The sequence below is a fragment of the Mytilus californianus genome, unplaced genomic scaffold, assembly GCF_021869535.1.
Source record: "Mytilus californianus isolate M0D057914Y unplaced genomic scaffold, xbMytCali1.0.p SCAF_5, whole genome shotgun sequence".
Lineage (NCBI taxonomy): Eukaryota > Metazoa > Mollusca > Bivalvia > Mytilida > Mytilidae > Mytilus > Mytilus californianus.
In genome coordinates, this window is record NW_026262701.1 from 5,704,594 (window position 1) to 5,725,957 (window position 21,364).

General features: G+C 32.4%; 1 protein-coding gene across 4 annotated transcripts in view; it reads left to right on the forward strand.

Annotated features, from left to right (window-relative positions):
• The window catches only part of LOC127702509 (E3 ubiquitin-protein ligase rnf213-alpha-like), a 333,395-nt gene that overhangs the window by 232,526 nt on the left and 79,505 nt on the right, over positions 1–21,364 (forward strand). For all 4 annotated transcript variants that reach the window (XM_052206722.1, XM_052206719.1, XM_052206721.1 and 1 more), the window contains 11 exons: positions 1,744–1,941; positions 3,033–3,155; positions 11,104–11,224; positions 11,657–11,895; positions 13,296–13,378; positions 14,140–14,273; positions 14,617–14,703; positions 15,405–15,584; positions 16,172–16,332; positions 17,610–17,832; positions 20,470–20,640. In XM_052206722.1, the coding sequence (XP_052062682.1) occupies positions 1,744–1,941; positions 3,033–3,155; positions 11,104–11,224; positions 11,657–11,895; positions 13,296–13,378; positions 14,140–14,273; positions 14,617–14,703; positions 15,405–15,584; positions 16,172–16,332; positions 17,610–17,832; positions 20,470–20,640 (1,720 nt within the window). The remainder of the gene's footprint in view (positions 1–1,743; positions 1,942–3,032; positions 3,156–11,103; positions 11,225–11,656; positions 11,896–13,295; positions 13,379–14,139; positions 14,274–14,616; positions 14,704–15,404; positions 15,585–16,171; positions 16,333–17,609; positions 17,833–20,469; positions 20,641–21,364) is intronic.

Genomic DNA, 21,364 nt, shown 5'->3' on the forward strand with positions numbered 1-21,364 from the left:
ATCCATCAAGAATCATGGCCACTGTTGCTAAAAATTTAACATAAGGATGAACTCAGGTTTTGGCTTGTAAACAAAAACTAAAGCATTTAAAGCAAATCTTATGGGGAAAAAAATAGCAGCAAGCCCAGGTCTATCTCCTGTAAAATTTTCAGAAAAATCAGACAACATGTTTTGGAGTTATTCCCCCCTGAAATGTCAAGTTTTAGTAAATTTCAACGTTTTTGGCTTATATCAGAAAAACTAAAACAGTTAGAGGAAATCTGACATGGGTGAAATTGACCAACAAGTCAAGGTTATCGACTGCAAAATTTTCAGAAAAATAGCTACCCATTTTTGAGTTGTTGGCCCTAAAATGTCAATATTTTGCAAATTTAGCAGTTTTTGGTTATCATCTCAAAACCTATAACAGTTTGACAGAAATTTTGTACAGTAAACTTGACCTACAAATTAGTTAACATGGACAAATTGTCAATTGACCGCTTATAGAAGTAATGGCCATAGGAAGACTAATTTTACTCATTTTTTGCAGAAACCATTATAGATGGGGAGAGAATTTGTAAAATCAAATGTGTTAAGTAAAATAAGATCTACAAATAAGTCAACAAGCAAGAATCTTCAATAAACCCCTTATAGGGAGTATAGCCCTTGAAAGACTAACTTTGTTCATTTTTTGTGTTTTTTTTTCAGAAACTATTATAGATAGAGAGAAATTGTGAAAAGCAGAACTTAACAGCAAAATAAGATCTTCAAATGAATTAACTGAACTGAAATTGTCCTGCCCACTTACAGAAGTTATTGCCCTTGAGAGATGACTTTTGCATTTTATGCAAACCATTATAGATAGAGAGAAATTGTAAAAAGCAAAACTGTTTAGCACAATAAGATCCTCAAATAAGTCAAGATGTCATTTTTGGGGCCCTTTATAGCTTGCTGTTCGGTGTGAGCCAAGGCTCTGTGTTGAAGGCCGTACTTTGACCTATAAGAGGGTAGTAATGGGGGTACCATCATGACGAATAACGGTAAAAATTCTTGCCAAATGACGTTAACGGTAATTTTTGGTATATGACGATAAAATGTACACTTTCTTTTAGACGATAAAAAAATCGACTGATTTTGACGAATCACGTTAAATTTTTTCCAAAAATAACAGTAACGATAATTATTTTAGACCTCTGACGAATCACAATAAGGATATTTTGATGAATCACGGTAAAAAAATTTAACTAATTTGACGCTAACGGTAGCCGAAAATGACTGTTAGACGCCTGATGGTAAAGGGCATTCCTACCCTCCTATAATGGTTTACTTTTACAAATTGTGACTTGAATGGAGAGTCGTCTCATTGGCACTCATACCACACGTTCTTATATCTATGGCTGAAATTGTCAACTTACTCCTTTTTGGAGTTATTGCCCATCAATATGACTTATTTTTTACCAGGTAAGCAATTCAGGCACTTGGTAGTCTCTTATTTTAATACCCATTGGTTTCTTTGGTTTTTTTTTTTCGTTTGAAGAGTTTTACATTGCATAAATGTGGCCTTCAAAATCAAAATGAACTAATACAAACATAATTGGAATATTTTCTTTTGATCATAATAGAAGCATAATTCACGGAGACAATATCAATACAGTAAAATTTCTTATGGAAAGATAAAACTAATGAAAGTGAATAATTTAAAGATATGCAACTTCCCTTTTATTTCTATTGTAAAGTTTGAACAGTGTATGATATTTCTTGCAGCCCACATCCATATCTATTCTTCAACCCAGACCATCACAGCATGACATTCCTTGGGTTCAACATTGAAAAAGGTAGTGGAAACTTGGTAGATCAGCAGACCAGGAAAGTCCTAGAGGAAGCTATCATGCAACATACCTTGTTTGATGCTTTAGATAGAAACAGGGTCAATCTGTCAGAAAACTTTGATGCACTGCCTAGGTATATGACATCTGCATTGTATTTTATTATGACAAGTTCAAAGGCATTCCTTATATGGAATTTCAAGGGATAGTACCTCCCTTATGAACATTGATGTTAGTTTTAAAAGGAATATTGTATTTTCTACCATGTAGACTTCACTTTAAAAACCTCCAGTTGTCACAAAAAGATTTACTTTTAAAAAATGTAGGAGAGGCATGGAATTTTTAAGTAGAAATTTGTGTTGCTTATAACAAAGTATACTTTTGTTAACTATATGATATGGATAGGACAAAATGTAAATATGTGTGTAATTAATATTTGCAGAAGATCATAAATTTCTGCTGTGAAGGTTTATAATTGGACAACATAGTTCTTTAAGGTAATTAGGTGCTTTATTATTGAGAATTTTATGAACAAGTATCAATTTATGATAAGAAATCCTAGATTTGAAATTTAACCATTTTAGCTCTTTAAATAAATATACAGTAGGTGTTGGTATTGATGCATTCAGTATAATTCTGGCAGCTCTTTTCTGCATCTTACCAATTCTTTGAATTCAATCTGTATTATAATCCCCCATATTGAGCAACACAAATCAAATATGAGCAGAATATAAGCATTATAAAATAATGTTCTACTACTAATATATCTAGATATTTCTTAATTCTGGATAACAGTGCAATACGAGAACTTATGCTTTTACATACATGATCCATTTGAAATTTCCAGTCTAAATTTTTGTCAATATATATACCTAGAAGCTTTTGTGTTTCAACAGATGTTATTGGGCTATCTTGTATTGATATATATAGTTTATGACCTACCAAAGCTTGTTTTTGATTCCTTCCAACCAGCATAGTAGTTGTTTTCAAAGGATATATTACCATTTTGTTGTTTAAACACCATTTATTTATAGTGTTGGCATTATGGTTTTAGTTTTCTCTCTATCTCTTCCTTATTTAAGTTACTAAGTATCCAATATGTTAAAATTTTACCTTTGTTGCCTCATGTAAGCTTGGCTGGAAAATGAATTCATTTGATCTCAGCTGTCAGAAAAAAAAGTCACTTTTGAAACAGGAATCATTAAAAAAGAAATTGTACTTTTTCAGACATGAGAAAATAAATAAGCTATGTAATGTGATGGGACTAGAGTTTCCACATGACCCTGATGAGACGTATGAACTGACAACAGACAATGTGAAAAAGATTCTGGCTATTTATATGAGATTCAGGTAATAAAAAAATGAATTTTAGTAAAAGATCTGATATACAGCCTAAAAGTAAGCGAGGTGTTACTTCTACATGAAAATATTAATTTTAAAGCACAATCAACAAATTGTCGAAATTAATATTAGTATAAAAAAATGAATACCAGTAGTTTACTTATGGAATATTTTAATTTTGTTAAATGATTCTCTTCAGTTTATTTCAGAAAAAGTAAAGGTTCAAAATCTGTCAAATATATGTAGGACTCTGAGGTGCAATGGTCATGCTGAAGTGCGATGGTCTGCCTTGAAGTGTGATGGTCCTTTCACTGAAGAGTGATTGTGTATATGTCCTTAGTTATATAGTTTCATACTAAATGAGAGGTTGTCCTCTTTAGTTTTGCTGCATGTGGACATAATTCTGCGTTAACAGTTTATCTTTACTTTGTTCCTCTAACGAGTTCCATGTTTACTGTAATATTATAATAAGTCTGTCTGTGGACCCTTATGTTTCAGCAAAATACCAAGCTCTGTTGTAAGTAAAAAAAACCTGTAGATTTCAAAACTAAAAGGATCCGTTACAGAAGGCTAAATGTCCACTCTCTACTAAAAGTATTAAAAATTTATAAGCCAAGCCCCTAATAACTTACTCGTGTTGAATATGCATACAATATTTGCGACTGGAACTTGAACATCAGACATCCCCATCAATCTATTGATCATTTTGTTTCACAAATAAAAGAGTTGTGTTTCCAATGTCTTTTTGTTTTGTATATGGACATTGTAGTGAGATGGTATTCCGTGATGGGATCATAACAGAGCTTATATAGTTTACGTAATCCATCCCACTTCAGGGTTACCATCATCTCACTTTGGCTTTGCTATCAACAAGATAACATCACAATGCCACCATCGCACTCTAGCGTAATAAAAAACACATTTCAGCATCAAACCATAGCAATTCAGCATTAAACCATAGTGTGACCATCGCGGTTCAGAATCCTACATCAATCAACCACTTGAAAGTAAAAAATTCAACTTGTAGTGTTATTGAATTGAGTTGTAGATTGTAACTGAGCTATTAACCAGTATTAATTTTTTATACGAGTGCTTATTTATTTGCGTTCGTATTATGTTATGGTGCTGTCTGCGTCTGCATCTGAAAACATTTTGGTTTGCAGATAATAACTTTAGTACCTATAAGTTCATGGATCTCTATGAAATTTTAGAATAAGGTTCCATACCGCTAAAGAATGGTTGGGATTGTTTTGGGGGGCTATTGTCCTAACGGGTTTGTAATTAGGGGTCAAAAAAGGTCAGTTTTACTGCTTCATGGAAAATAAATTGGTTCCAAGACAATAACTTTAGTATAAGTGTATGGATGTGTAAGAAATTTTAGCACAAGGTTCCATACCACAATAGGAGGGTTGGGATTGATTTTGGGGGTTATTGTCTTAGCTGTTTTGTAATTAGGGGTCCGAAAAGGGCCAAAAACAATTATTTGTCTGGTTTTAAGACAATGACTTGAGAATAAGAGACATTTCTATGGTCAAAATTTTAGCACATGGTTCCACACCACAATAGGAAGGTTGGGATTGATTTTGGGGGTTATTATCATAGCTGTTTTGTAATTAGGGGCCAGAAAGGGACCAAAAACAATTATTTGTCTGGTTAACCGGATTTTCGAAGTAAAAATCAGTTATTGATTTGGGGATGTAAGGCGGGCTGGCAGGCGGCTGCCAAACAGTGTCCGTTTATTTACATGAAAATGCTTTGAAGATTTTTTTTCAAATTTAGATATGTTGTTTCCTGTGACGAAATGAAGGTCATAAACTTATTTTCTGAATGCTATATATATATTTTTTTTTTATGAAGTCAACTCCTTTAATTAGATAATAATCTTTTTATTATATGATATATTTCATTACATTTAAAGTTGTTGACATTGATCATAGATAAGTTGCAGATCTGTATTAGTTTGTGACAAATGAAAGAAAAAATATTTGGAACTATTAATTATATTTGAATATAATTTGAAAATAGATATACATTGTGTTACATCATATCTAGTTTTAGAGAACTATTAATCATATCTAATGTTAGAGTACTATGTTAAACCATATTTCTGTTCAAAGGGAAATAACTCAAACTTATTCCATGAACACATGATAACATCAAAATTTCTTTATAACTATTTTTTTTAAGTCATGTGTGTTATGAAAGTAGATGTCACAGTTATTATGTGGTATTTTATTTTTGTTGTGTGTGTTAATGTTTTATTTTTACATGATCTTGTTTGGGGTTCAGATTTGCAAATATCATTTAATTAGATAATAATCTATTTTAAATATTTAATCACAATCCAAATTCAGAGCTGTTTTAATAGCTTAAATGTTGTGTCCATACTTGCTCAACTGTTTCAGGGTCTGACCTCTGCAGTAAAATCCGGTTTGTTGTCACGTGACAGCCTCTTGTTATAAGACAAGAACTTGAGTATATGAGATATTTCTCTAGTCAAAATTTTAGCACAAGGTTCCACACCACAATAGAAAGGTTGGGATTTATTTTGAGGGTCATTGTCATAGCCGTTTAGGAATTAGGGGCTAAAAAGGGCCTAACAAAAACAATTTTTTGTCAGGTTCACAGACAATAACTTGAGTATAAGTGTATGGACCTCTTTTAAATTATAGCACATGGTTTCTTACCACAGTAGGAAGGTTAGGACTTATTTTGGGGATCATTGTTATAGCTGTTTAGTAAATAGAGGGCCAAAAAGGGGTCAAAAACAAGCATTTTTCATGTTTCAGGACCATTATTTGTGTATGAGAGTATGGATCTCTATGAAATTTTACCACAAGGTTTCATACTTCAAAAAGAAAGTTGGGATTGATTTTGGGGGTCATTGCCCAAACCATTTAGGAATTAGGGGCCGAAAAGGGGCCAAAAAACTAGAATTTTCTGGTTCTTGGACAATAATTTGAGAATGTGTTTATGGATTGCTATTTAATTGTGCCACAAGGTGTTATACCATAAAAGGAAGGTTGGAACCAATGTTGGGGTTTATAATAATGACCCTAACAGTTTAGGAAAAAGGGTCCAAAAACAATACTTTTGTAATGCCTTGTATAAATTGCTTATTTCTTAACCAATTCCAATGGAGTTTGGTATTTAAAATTTGGATTTTGAGCCCTGTTTTTGAATTGATCCATTGTTACAACCAGAAAAATCGACTTTTAATTGTAGCCAACAAAAGACACAAATCAATAATAAAATTTAACAAGATTTATTATACACTAGTTTACAAGAAGTATTACACAAATAGAAATGTCAACTTAACTGTCAAAATATGAGTCCAATCTTTTATCTTTTCTTTATCCGGAAATCTTCACGGGAATCCCCAGAATATTACGCCCAATAGGTCACAATTTAGTATGATGTTGTTAGTAAATAAAGTGTCAATCCAACTGCTGAGAATGTTGATGTCTATCGATGTCTATGTCTGACTTTAGGATCTGCATATATATACTTGTAACGGAAACTTCTAGATATCTGCATCTTTTGTTTTGATCATTCTGGAAACGTTATATAAGTGAAATAGAAAGTTCTAATCATTCCATGAGTATCTATGATTGTTCCAGTGATTTCTAAACTGCATAATTGTAACACAATGTGTATCATTTTGTACACAATGTAAAAAATATATAATGTAAACATTCTTAGGCCACACAAAACAAATTAGGCCAACTAAATAAATATGTTAGTTACAATATCATAACACCATATTTAGGTCCAAAGTGTTCCAAATTAAACTTTCTTTGCTTTTGTCAAAAATTGAATTATTGGTGTTGATAAGCTGAATCTAACCGTGTATTTAGATTTTTAATTTTGGGGCCTGTCTTCAAATTGGTCAACATTAAGGTTCAAAAGGCCCAAAATTGTTTGATTTAAAAAAAAAAATTAATTCTTGGGGTTCTTTGATATGCTGAATCAAGCATGTATTTAGATTTTTGATTTTGGGCATAGTTTTCAAGTTGGTTCATATTGGGGTCCCAAATTAAACAAAGCTGCATGTGATGTTGTATTTATTCAATAACAATATTAGATTTTCATTCTGTTCAATATAACACTGAATTAATCATAATAATTTGATTTCTGACAAAAATTTTAGAATTGTTCCTATTGAAATTTGCAATTTTTTGTGTTTGTTTAGTTATAGAATACATTTATATAAGAAGGCCTTAATTTAATCATCGTCATTTTCCAGTTTTTATTTGTCAAACACACGTTATTACTGGAGACCTCAACATTGTCAATAACACTTCCCTGCGAAATTTGTTATTCAAAGGTCCGAAATATCGTGAGCCTAAATCCATCAATTGGAAATACAACTTCAAAATACTGATGGATTCAGTCGAGGATTATGCCAGGCAATGGGCTAAACGAGTGAAAGAAGACGTAGATACTTTTTTCGAATGGATTAAGGCTGTGAGGTCGTTGATACAAATCCGAATTAAGAAACTAAATGGGTCTATCAATACCCACGCTACGTCAATTTTTAAAGACCCAAATGTTGCAAAACACTTGTCCTACCTCCATGACAAATATGTTGTTGTCCCCGCAGATAAAGCCCCAAACAACATCGTTTTTGTGTGTAAATATCATTACATAAACTGCTTGATAAATGAATTAGGTATTGACAATTCATTTGGAAACTCAACATATACCCTCACGACACTTACCAAAGTGGAAATCCTGGATAATCATAGGTCTGTTCTATCTTCCTTTGGAATTTCAACCAAAGATGAAGAACTGGATCTTCCATCACTGTATTGGATACCTAAACTTCATAAGTGTCCTTACAAACAACGGTATATTTCTGGGTCTTCCAAGTGCTACATGAAACCTCTTTCTAAATTATTAACATCTATTTTATCAGCAATCAAAGCCGGGCTCCATAGTTATTCTGAAACTGCCTGTTCTAGAGGTGGCGTGAATCAGATGTGGATACTAAAAAATTCCAAAGATCTTTTAGAGTACATACAATCTAAGACTCTCTCATCTTGCAATAGTATTAAAACATTTGACTTTTTTACACTTTACACAAGTATTCCCCATTCCAAACTAAAAGACATATTGAAAGAGTTGGTATTATTTGTTTCATTAAAAAGAATGGCGAACGTAGATACAAGTATCTTGTCTTGGGGAGGGATAAATTCTACTTTATAAAGAATCACTCTGATTCAAACAAAAAATTCTCTGAAACTTACATTATCAAGATGCTTGTTTCTTGATTGACAACATATTTGTTACATTTGGAGGACGTGTTTTTCAACAGACTGTCGGAATTCCAATGGGAACCAATTGTGCCCCTCTTCTTGCCGACTTGTTTCTTAATTATTATGAGGCTGACTTCATACAGGAACTTCTTAGGAAGAAAGATAAGAAGTTAGCAATATCCTTTAACTTTACGTTCCGCTATATAGATGATGTTCTCTCACTAAATAATACAAAATTTGGTGACTATGTTGAACAAATCTATCCCATCGAACTAGAGATAAAGGATACTACAGATACAGTTAAGTCTGCCTCATATCTTGACTTACATCTAGAAATTGACAATGAGGGTCGGTTGAAAACAAAACTTTACAACAAAAGAGATGATTTCAGCTTCCCAATTGTGAAGTTTCCATTTCTATGTAGCAACATTCCAGCAGCACCTGCATACGGAGTATATATCTCCCAATTGATACGATATTCCCGGGCTTGTATTTCCTATCATGATTTCCTTGATAGATGATTGCTGCTCACAAGGAAGCTGTTAAACCAAGAGTTCCAAATGGTGAAGTTGAAATCATCCCTTTGTAAATTTTACGGACGCCATATCGAGTTGGTTGATCGTTATGGAATAACCGTTTCACAGATGATATCGGATATGTTACTTATGTCGTAACTACAATACCCTTCCCTTTTCACGAATGTGACCTACCGAGTTAGACTATTTACCGGATTTGTAATAACATAAGCAACACAACGGGTGCAACATGTGGAACAGGATCTGCTTACCCTTCCGGAGCACCTGAGATCACCCCCAGTTTTAGGTGGGGTTCGTGTTGCTTAGTCTTTAGTTTTCTATGTTGTGTCATCTGTACTATTATTTATCTGTTTGTCTTTTTATTTTTGGCCATGGCGTTGTCAGTTTGTTTTTTCGATCTATGAGTTTGACTGTCCCTCTTTTCTGAAACATATAAATGAACTAAAATTAAAAAAACATACAAGACTAACAAAGGCCAGAGGCTCTTGACTTGGGACAGGCGAAAAAATGCAGTGGGGTTAAACATGTTTTGTGAGATCTCAACCCTCCCCCTATACCTCTAGCCAATGTAGAATAAATAAACACACAGCAATATGCACAGTAAAACTCAGTTTAAAAGAAGTCAGTGTCCGATGTCAGAATAGGTAACAGAAGAAACTAAGCAAAATGACAATGATACATAAATTAACAAAGGACAACTAGCAGTTACTGACATGCCAGCTCCAGACCTCACTTAAACTGATTGAAAGATTATGTCTTCATCATGAAAATCAAGCACAATCCCTCCCGTTAGGGGTTTAGTATCATACCATCATAAAATATATGAGAAGAACTTAACCCTTATCATGCAACAACAACTGGTTTTAGAATAATCACTCATATTTAATTTTAGAAATTATGTATGAATATAGTTTGAAATTTACTCTTCAATATTAGATATTTTGAAAAGATTTTTTAAAGACACTGTATTAATGATGAATGATATTTTCGAAATTGTTTTTTTTTTCAATTTTTTTTGTAAATTTTTTGAAGAACTTCTTGGTAGGTTTGTTTGTTATTCTGCATAAATTAATTTTCAGAATGTTATATATATATTTTTTTTATGGTGCAAACCCCTTTAAGTTTGATGGGGGGTCTTAATTAAAATCCATAGAATTTTTTGATAATTTGTCAAAATGTAGTTTTCATCGTGCTTTTTTCCAAAATATCATAAAAAGTATGGGTCACCGGACTTTTTTTCACGCTACAGGTTGTGCAAAATTGTCAGATTTTGTATAGATAATGCATGGAAAATCCAATTTTGTGTGATAAAAAATAAACTACACCACAGAATTTGAAGATAAAATGTGAGAAGATAGCTCTTATAACATGCTTTCCGATAAGAAAAAGAAAAAATGGGGTCACCTAACTTGTTTTTTTGCTACATATTAAAATAGGTAAATTCACAACACTTTCTATTATAAAAATTACTTTATCTGAGTTATCTCCCCTACTATCCGAGTTATCTCACCTTATGTGGCAAAGTTGAAAAAAAATGAATCAAACAAAAATAATGTGTTTTTAGAAAAAACAGCCATAAATATGATAAAATACACAATTTTCTATATCGACATGAAAATTCTTACACATGAATTACATACTACTCTCAAAATTTGCACATTTCATTAAAGATCTAGACCAATTGATATCTGCTACTTCAAAATCCAAGATGGAGGATGACACCCCAGCCACCTTAAAAACTTAGCTAATTATAATATTGTCCATTAACAAATAAGTAAATCAAATTCTTGGTGTACTAAGATATTATGGTCCATTAATAAGTAAATGAATTAAATTCTTGGTGTACATTGATATGCTGAATCTAACCGTGTGTTTAGGTTTTAGATATTGGACCATAATAGGTAAAATCCAATTTCAAATTTTTCAGTTCTTTGAACACATTCGTTCTGTGACAGAAACCTATGATGTGTCAAATATTTAATGACAATCCAAATTCGGAGCTGTATCAAGCTTGAATGTAGTGTCCATACTTGCCCCAACTGTTCAGGGTTTGACCTCTGCGGTCGTATCCGGCTGCGCCTAGCAGAGCATTTTATTTTAATTTTCAGCCCTCATGAAAGTTATCACATTCCTGTTATTAAACAATATATAATATTGTTTCAGATGTGACATACCAGTAATCATCATGGGAGAGACAGGATGTGGTAAAACACGTCTTATCAAGTTTATGTGCTCACTACAGCAACCTCAAGGGGTTAAAGTGGAAAATATGATTCTTATGAAGGTAAGAGTCTATTGACCAGATAGAGAAAACTAATCATCTTTATGTTCTCAATTTAGTAAATTGCTCAAATAAATGCATAGAATGTTATTATGTAGGTTAAAATTAAAATCTGTAGACAGGGCTTACAATAAAATTTGAAGTAGCAGTGTTTATAGCTATTAAAGCAGGCGTCATTTTGAGAAGAGAAGCAGGTTGAAAACTGCTCCTTACTGAGTGCTGTTGGAAGCAAAATATAGAATTCATAGAGTTTATGTGGTTATTGTAGGAATCAACTTGTGTATATGTGTATAAAAAAAATTTTATGAAGGTATTTACAGATTTCACATTTTTTTCAGGGAATTTTAAAACTGGAAGTGATTAAAATTTAGGAAAATGCAAACATTTTATGTGTGTATTACATTCAGACAGCCTTCTATTTTCTTTTTTACACAGGTTCATGGTGGAACAAAGACATCTGATATAGTTAGAAAAGTGAAGAAAGCTGAGGAAATTGCCAGCAAAAACTCTGCAAATTATAAAAATATGGACACTGTGTTGTTCTTTGATGAAGCTAATACAACTGAAGCCATTGGTGTTATCAAGGAAATCATGTGTGACAAATCTCTTGGTGGAAAACCAATTAATCTACACAAGAGATTGAAAATAGTGGCTGCTTGTAATCCATATAGAAAGTATGTAATTTATATATGTAATTTTTTTTATGATTATGACTTAATAGTACAGTAAAATCTGTATTAACCAGCCAGCTATTAGACTATGAAAAGGGTTGGTTTGAAAAGGTGTTGGTTTGAAAAGGTTAACAGGAAGATATTGACTTGTGACGTCAGATAATTTGCTTGCAACATGTTATAGTTCTGTCTCCTCATATTCAATTTTGACCCTGTAGCTTCAGTTTCTGTCCGTAAATTTACTTTCACTTTGAATTTGAATTTGCAAAAAATTGGTTTATCAAGGGTTTGGTGTACCCAAGTTTGATTTTCGGTCAGTTAAGCTGCCCTTTGCTAACACATCAGATTTTATTTTTTCCTCAGGAATACTGCAATAGGTTCCATTGTCCTTATCTAGAGTGCTGGTAGGTTAATTATAACTAATTGGACATTTTTTTCATGCTTTTAATTCTGGGAAACAAAAAATATGTTGAAAATTACCTAAAATGATCGTTGAACAACCCAAAATAAATGATGTATCACATATGAAATAGTGCTCATCGAAAAGCCTTACATTGTTTTTTATGTTCTATGCTTTCAATAAAGATGTTAAAGAACAATTGTATGAAATATATCATCGCCGAAACATTTATATCCACATTAGCCTCTATATATTTTGTGGATAAAATGTATCGTAAGATTGAAGCTTCATATAAAACTCACTAAACCACCTTTTCATAAATTCCCACGACAGAAGCATTTGCTTTATTCAATTATTCAATGGAGACATGCAAACATCTTCTCACACTTTGAGTCTTTATAAAAGGATACATATTTTAAAGTAATTTTAAATCTGGTAATCGACTTCTGAAAACAAATTGTATGGTGGTTATGAAAATTGTGTAGGATAGTGGAACAAAAAACAGTACAATTCAAAACAAATGTTGATACTTGAAATTTTTGTAAGCTGTGATCAATGATTTAACCAACTCTTCCACTTTGGCTTGGTTGTCAATTAACTGTCCACAGCGCTTACAGTGCTTGGATATTTTATGTTATTTCATGTTAATTAATACTCTTTTGAGATAAGAAAAAAAAAATCTTTCATTTTTCACCATTGTGCTATAGTAAATGAATGTGGAAAAGGACATATGTATCATGGCAGGTGAATAAATTCCTAACATGTACTTAAATATGAAAGTTACAAGGAACATCACTTTTATGACTGTTCTTTTTCTCAAAGTCAAATTCATTTCCAGTTTAAAATAATAAGGTTTACCAAAGATGCTTTTGAATTGAGTATTTTTATGAAAAAATATATAATAAACAGTCAAGAGAAAAGTTTGCAATTTATTTACAAAATTATAAATGATATAAACTTTTGAGGTGTATAACAATAGATTTATTCAAATTTACAATTTTAGACATTCAGAGAAGTTGATAAAGAGATTAGAACAGGCAGGGCTTGGCTATTATGTTAGTTCTGACAAAACTACAGACAAACTTGGTATGTAAACACTTCTTTACTTTTCATATTCAGTATGGTTCTGTTTTTGGGGTCAAGATTGAGAAAAGTTCAGTTGAAATTCCCTGTATCTGTTGACTGGCTAGTTATACTTCAACCTCTTCTCTGCACAAACACAATTTGGAAAAATGCGGCGACTTTCTGGTTCAGGTTCTTTCATTATTTAGTTATTGGAAAAAATAAACAGTTTTATGAATCAGATGATTAAGCATTTTAAGAACTTCTGTTTGCTTTTCCAGTTCTTATTTCCATATCATTGAATTAAACAGTAAAATGGTTGCTGACTGCTTCCTTCTTCAAAATTTCGGTCAAACAGATACAGAAATGTGATTTCCATGTTATATACAGAAACGTGATTTCCATGTTATATACAGAGATATGATTTCCATGTTATATACAGAAACGTGATTTCCATGTTATATACAGAGATATGATTTCCATGTTATATACAGAAATGTGATTTCCATGTTATATACAGAAATATGATTTCCATGTTATATACAGAAACGTGATTTCCATGTTATATACAGAGATATGATTTCCATGTTATATACAGAAATGTGATTTCCATGTTATATACAGAAATGTGATTTCCATGTTATATACAGAAACGTGATTTCCATGTTATATACAGAGATATGATTTCCATGTTATATACAGAAATGTGATTTCCATGTTATATACAGAAATATGATTTCCATGTTATATACAGAAATATGATTTCCATGTTATATATTTTACAGGAAGAATACCAATGAGACACTTAGTATACCGTGTCCAACCACTCCCACAAAGTATGTTGCCCCTAGTCTGGGACTTTGGACAATTAAATACAGATGTAGAGGAGATGTATATCAGACAGATGGTTCTCAGATATGTATGTACAAAATGTTATAATAGTTTCTGTTTTTGAGTTAAATCAGTGTGATCTTGAAATTTCTTTTATGTTGCATACAAGTGAATGTAGAAATGTACTTATTCAAAGTATAAACAAAAGCTTTCTGAAAATTAGAAATTCACAATTGATAATATATGAAGAACTTGTTCAGTACTTTTTATGATTTGTAGAAACAAACAGGCAAAAAATCTTTTAAAATATTGTTTAAAAATCCTTAGATGAAATATGTGCCATTCCAATTAAGTAATTATATTTTTAATGTTTTTAAACATGATTTCATACAGATGATTTATTCATTATTAATATTGATATGGATTTTCAGATAAAAAAAGGGGAACTACCGTCTGGAATAGAGACAACTTTGAGCAAGATTCTTACTGTATCTCAAGATTTTATGAGAGCTCAAAAGGTAAAATTTAGTTTATGAAATAAATGCTCCCTTGATGTCTTGATTATTCTTAGTTTATTCAGTATTTAGTCTAAATTGACAGTCTACTCCTAACTGGAGTATGATTGCTTTTTATTGACAATTTTTACAGATTTTTTTTATGTTTTTACCTATTATCTTGAAAACTATGATTGATAGATAGACAATTTAAATAGCAAAAATGATCGGGAAGACATGATCAACAAATACATCCAATGGCTGAAATGTCAGTTGACTCCTTATTGGAGTTCGTTTACCAATTGTTGGCATTTTTATCTAATATCTTGAAAACTACAAAAAAAGATAGACAGAAACTTTAAATAAAAAAAATGATCAGCATGAAGTGAAATTTTGCTCAAATCGTTAGTAGACTCTTTATAGGAGAGATTGCCCTTAAATGGTTAAATTAACCTTTTTTTGTGTTTTCTGCAAAAACTAAAAAAGATAGAGTGAAAATGTAACAGAAACAATGATCAGCGATCCAAGATCAACAAAAAAAATATGTTTGTCATGAATTTTATTCTTAAGTCTACTATATTGGAGAGTGTTTATTAATTAAAATGCACATACCCCTAGGTGAACAACACACGCTCTTTAGAGCCTCTAGTATAAGTGTAACCACAACTGGAAATGATATTTCGAATAAAGAAAAGTTGATTGAAATAAAATCACTTGTATTTCAGGATGAGTGTAGTTTTGTTAGCTTGAGGGATGTAGAGAGAGTTTTACAGATGATGAGTTGGTTCTACAAACAGAGTAGGGAAGACCAGTTATTGTTTGAGAGACTTCGAGATATATGCGATGCAGAAGATTCAGAGGAAGATTCAGAGGATGAATTAATGGAAGTAGAAACCTCGCATCAGGTAAATAAGAAACACCCCATGAGGTAAACGTGAAACAGCTCATCAGGTAAATGTGAAACAGCTCATCAGGTAAATGTGAAACACCCCATCAGATAAATGTGAAACACTCCATCAGTTAAATGTGAAACTCCCAATCAGGTAAATAGGAAACACCTCATTAGGTAAATGGGAAATGCCCAATCAGGTAATTGAAAAACCACAGAGGTAAATGAGAAATTACGCTCTATTTGGTAAATGTGAAATACCTCATCAGGTAGATATCTTTTATACAACAACCATGCTATTTGTGCATTCATGTATTGAGTGTAGAAGCATATGTGTCAGTAACCATATAAAGTCTTATTTGTGACATGAACAGTATGCTTCCATAGAATTGTATAACATTATGCAGGAATTTTTACTTCATTCACAAATTCTAGTCCAAAATTCTGAGTGTTGCAGTTTAAAGTTAATAACCATACATTGTCAGGGATAGAAAAAATGTTGCAGCCCTTTTATGTAAGTAGTGAAAAAATACAGCTATTTCAGATAAGATTATAGTCTACTGAGAAATGGTGTTTTTCACAATCATTATAAAACTTTTATAGCACATAGATGATGTGACCAGATCACTGGTTCTTGCCCTTGGAGTCTGTTATCATGCCTGTCTGAAGAACAGAAAAGAATACAGGGATACAGTTGCCAAGTATTTCACACATCCCTTGGTGTTACCAGGAGGTGCTGATCAGATTGAAGAGGAAATTTCAAAGTAAGCATTTACAATAAACAGACTTATACATACTGATATAGATTTGTATAGTCTTTAGATTAAAAAGTAGAGCACAAAGGACCAAGATAGAATAAAATAACCAAAAAAAATAGTTATGAGAAATTATTGTTTGAGTCAGTGAAATGGCTGTAGAAAAGAATCTCAAATGATACTCTATTTCAACAAATGTTAACAAATAAAGATATTAAGGAAAGTAATATATACTGTGAAAGTACTTTCATTCGTGGGGTACCAATTTTCGTGGTTTTTGTGGAAGGCTTTGTCCACAAATTTAAGTGTCCAACGAAATATAACAACTGTTATCTAAATCAAGACATGGAAAGATCCCCATTTAATTTTGACTACATGGATACGGAAATTTAATGTAGAGAATACATCGAATACCAGCAAATACATTATGAACTATATATATACAACTTCAGACAGGATTTTACCCATGTAATCTTTTAAAAACCTAAACTGAATCACTTTTGACCTTTTAATTTTCATGAAAAAAAATGGTTTTAATCGATGAAAGTCAGACTTCCGGTGATGATGTGCGATGATGGAATGTTCATTTTATCTCCTCATAGTTCTCATACAAAAAAACAATTCATATTGGGCTTGTTTTTTTTATTTCATAAGAATGAATTTCACAATTCAAAGTACATGTTGTAGCTTTTTTTTTATGTAACCTTTTTTTTTTTTACGTGACATGTTTATTGCCCAATTTACACCTTTGATGATAGTTAATCTGTTGTTCATTAGGTCTCGGGTTAATCAGTGTCATAACTTAGGGTTAAACATGTGCAACAATTTTACTTAGCAATTTCCTTCAATCGAGACAAATTATAAGCGTAGATGAATCAGTTTTTTTGCGAAAGCAATTATTTAATAAAAAATTATGAATTTTGTCAGATATGAAAGATGATCAAGTAAGTGAAAATGAACACCTCATTTTGCAAAGTCCAACAAATTATTATAAGACAACATATGACTATTCTCAAAAATCTTTGTTTTGTGATGGCTTCAAAACTCTTCACTATATTTTTTTTCTTCAGAAAAATAAAATCCACGAATTTAAGAACCCACGAACATGTAACTTTCGCTCAAACCACGAAAATTGATACCCAAGAAATAAAAGTACTTTCACAGTATATATATAAGAATTATAAAAATTAAGATTTAAGCTGAAAAAAATCATTGATTTTGTATAAAAGCTTTAAAAAGGAAAGATATAAGTATTTGATCAAGCATTCCTCTATATATTATTACAGATGTCAGTCTGTATTCTTGGATAGTGTTATCTTAGCACCAAACATAGCCAGAAATCAGGCTTTAAAGGAGAATGTATTTATGATGATAGTGTGTATAGAGCTGAGAATCCCTATGTTCTTGGTGGGTAAACCTGGAAGTTCTAAATCTCTAGCTAAGACCATAGTCGCTGATGCCATGCAGGGAAATGCTGCTCAGAATGAACTCTTCAAGAATTACAAACAGGTGATTTATCATATATGTCTTTAGAGAACTTAAATAGGTCTTAGGGGAATCTGTTTATCCTTTATGATGTATGTGCAGTGGAATGTGATTTGGACAGTTCTTTTACCGATATGTTTGAAGGGCTCTGTGCAAGACCACAACGGACAAATCACCAACGCCTCCAAATTTAAAGATTTAAATGATGACAATATAACATGCATCAAAATAAAAGAGAATCCTGAAGATGACGGTACATGCATTGAAAAGACACTGCAATGATACTATTATATTTTTTACTTTTTTTTATCTTTTAGAATAAAAGTTTTTTTTCCCTTGAAACTTTTATTTTATATTTGTTAGTATCATAACAAAGTTATAAAACATAGAATTTGACAAGAAAGTGTTTGTGGTAATTGAATATAACACATAAAACCAACTTTACAATTTTACAAAATCTTCTAAAAATAAGAATTTGTATGATTATCAATGAGACAAACTTCAACCAGAGTCAGAGACCTAATTTGTTGAGGTTTTCAACCAGTAAAGTTTACGGTATGGCCTTCAACACAGAGCAATATCCCAATATACACATGTACATACAGATTTGATTGCTTTTAAATTCATCTTTCCCCCCAAGGGTGACTGGGGAATAGAAATATGGTCACCATAGGTTTTCCTCCAACATGCAGTAAAACCCTCGCCGGAGTGGGTCGTTCGTTTAGCTGTGCCAGATGTACAAGTTTGCAGCCATGTCCGGTCAGAATGGGGACGTTAAATCTGATGCCTTGTGTAGGGAGAGTTCTACGCTCTTTGCATGTTAAGAACCCTTGCAACAACTCTTTGAGGGGTCCCTAGGTGGCCTGTTGCAAGGCTGAATTTCTGTCCCTGTCCACTGTACCCTCATTTTCCCGTGGCTGTCCAAATTTCACCAACTGTCGTATCATACGGCCTCTATTACAGGACCTACTCATTGTATTTATTGTTAATTTGTTCTCATCCTGAACATGCATAAAATATTGCCACTGGATGTTAAGCAACCAACAATCAATCAGTCATATTAAATTCTTCAGCAAAGCAATGACTAAGTGGAATGTATTGAAATGTTCCTTTTGTTTAATTAGAATATAGCATCTGGTGTGATAGTAGTAATGTATAAATTGGTGTGGTTTTTGAAGGACAGTCCTTTATAAATTTTCATCTTGTTGTATACGCAAATATGTATAGTTGTATATAAAAGCTTTATACATGCATATATGCTTTGCATACATTTAATTGAAACAACGGACCATTCTATATGTGCCTGTCCCAAATCAGGAGCCTGTAGTTCACTGGTTGTCGTTGGTTCATGTCTGTCAAATTTGTTTTTTGTAAATTGTTTTATGAATTAGGCTGTTTAAGTTTTCTCAATTGAATTGTTTCATATTTTTCATGTCAGGGCTTTTACTGACTATGCGGTATGGGTTTTCTCATTGTTGAAGGCTGTACGGTCGCCTATAATTAAATATATCCATTTCATTTGAACTTTGGTGGATAGTTGTTTCATTGGCAATCATACCACAATTTTTATAATGCATCAATTATAACTGACATCAAACATGGATGTCTACCTGTTCAATGCTGTTGTACTATTTCATGTTCAGCTGGATCTTTATTTGAGCAGACTACACGAAGTTGTAGGTTTTGCTCTAGTTAACAATTTTTGTACTGGAAATGTTGTGAAAAGATTCAACAGGGTGCCTGAGAACAAATTAAGAGGCAAAGTAGGGTAATATAAGAACTAGGATATGATATATATAAACATGAAGCACCAAAACTGTAAATTTCTGATCGCTCGCTTGCATAAAATGCTTTTCATAGATTTTATTTTTTTAATATTTCAAAAATAATATCACTCGCTAGTAAAAAATGCTTTCGCCTGCCAAAAATCAAACTTTGAAAAAAAAAAAACAAAAAAAAGAATTTCGCTCGCTAGCTACTCTGTTTTACAGAAAGTGTCCAAAGAACTAGAAATTAATTTGGTGTGGCCTTAGATAACTTTGTAATTATAAAGTTCCTGTTCAGAATAAAATTATCGAGTTGAAAATGATACTTTTTCCTATTGAAAATTTGGATTTAGAATCTATTCCAAATTTTCCACTGAACTATGATGTTTATCCTCTCTAGAGTGAATTCCCTGAGTGTGGGAGGTTGTGTGAGAGTGGGAGGTTGTTGGTTCAAACCCGGCCAGGGCAAACCAGAGTCTTCAAAATTGGTATTTGCTGCTCTACACTAAGCATTCAACATGAAGGAGTAAGAGCAAAGACTAGTCGGCTCAGAGTCACAATAATGTCGGGGTAGGGTGACATGTCTTTCTGCCAAATGATACCTTGTGAACCTTGTAAACTAGCACATTCAGCTCAGTGTGTAGGTTTAGTACAAAGGAGGGTTAATATTTCATATCATCTTAATGTCCTGAATATGCATTTAATTTGCCACTGAATGTTAAACAGCTGCCATCCATCCATCCAAAGTGTTAACAAATAACAAATTACGTGGATCTTTATTGCTGAAAGATAGATATTACATTTTTCTGTGAGCTACCATTTCTTTAAGTAAACTTAGTCAGTAATTTCATTTCAGTCTATGTACATAAGGTCATCTACGTAACTTCTTTTACAGGTACAAATGGTATCTTTCCAATGTAGTCATTTGTCAGTACCAGAAGGTATTGTGGGTACATTCAGACAATGTGCTAACTTCCAGAAAGATAAACCACTTGATAGATTCGTGTCTATAGTTGTATTGGATGAAATTGGTCTGGCTGAAGATTCACCAAGAATGCCACTGAAGGTAATTATAGTTCTTGTTAATATTTATTGGAGAGTGAATTTCATTAATGTTATACCAGGTAGTTCAAGTAAATCTGAATTCTTAGAAATGAAGGTAAGGCAGTATGGGATAACAATTAAGCATAGCAGGAGAGTATATATGGCTGAAAAATAATCCTGCTTTCCAAATCTCTGAATGGCTCATTACTATTTGTTTTTTTCATCAGTAAGAATTATACTATAATTCTGTTTCAAAATTTTGTAAATTCAAATCTATTTGAAGTTGTTCCATATTATAGAATAAGGAGATCTGGTATGATTGTCAATAAGACAACCATCCACCTCAGACCAAAAGACATGGATATCTTTGAAAACAAAGGATATGGGGTATCCATCCATGACACAAAATCAGTATATGCACAGCTAAAAACACAAAAAGCAAAGGAACAGAGCTGTTATTGCTGTTCTTCATCAAAAAGTCCTAGTGAGGCCTTCAACACAGAGCAAAAAAAACTCTCACTTCAGTGCAAGTTGAAGACGACACCTAGCACCAGTTTGAGTGGAATTCTTGCAAACTGACAATCAAGCCACAACTGTGAATTGAAGAACAAAGCCATGGAGTAATATCAATAAAATTATAAATCTGGCAAAGATATCAAACATGTACTGTCATAGTTTAGCTCGACAATCACACTGAGGTGTGCAAAAAACAACACAAACATTTAGACAACTATGGGGCACATTGA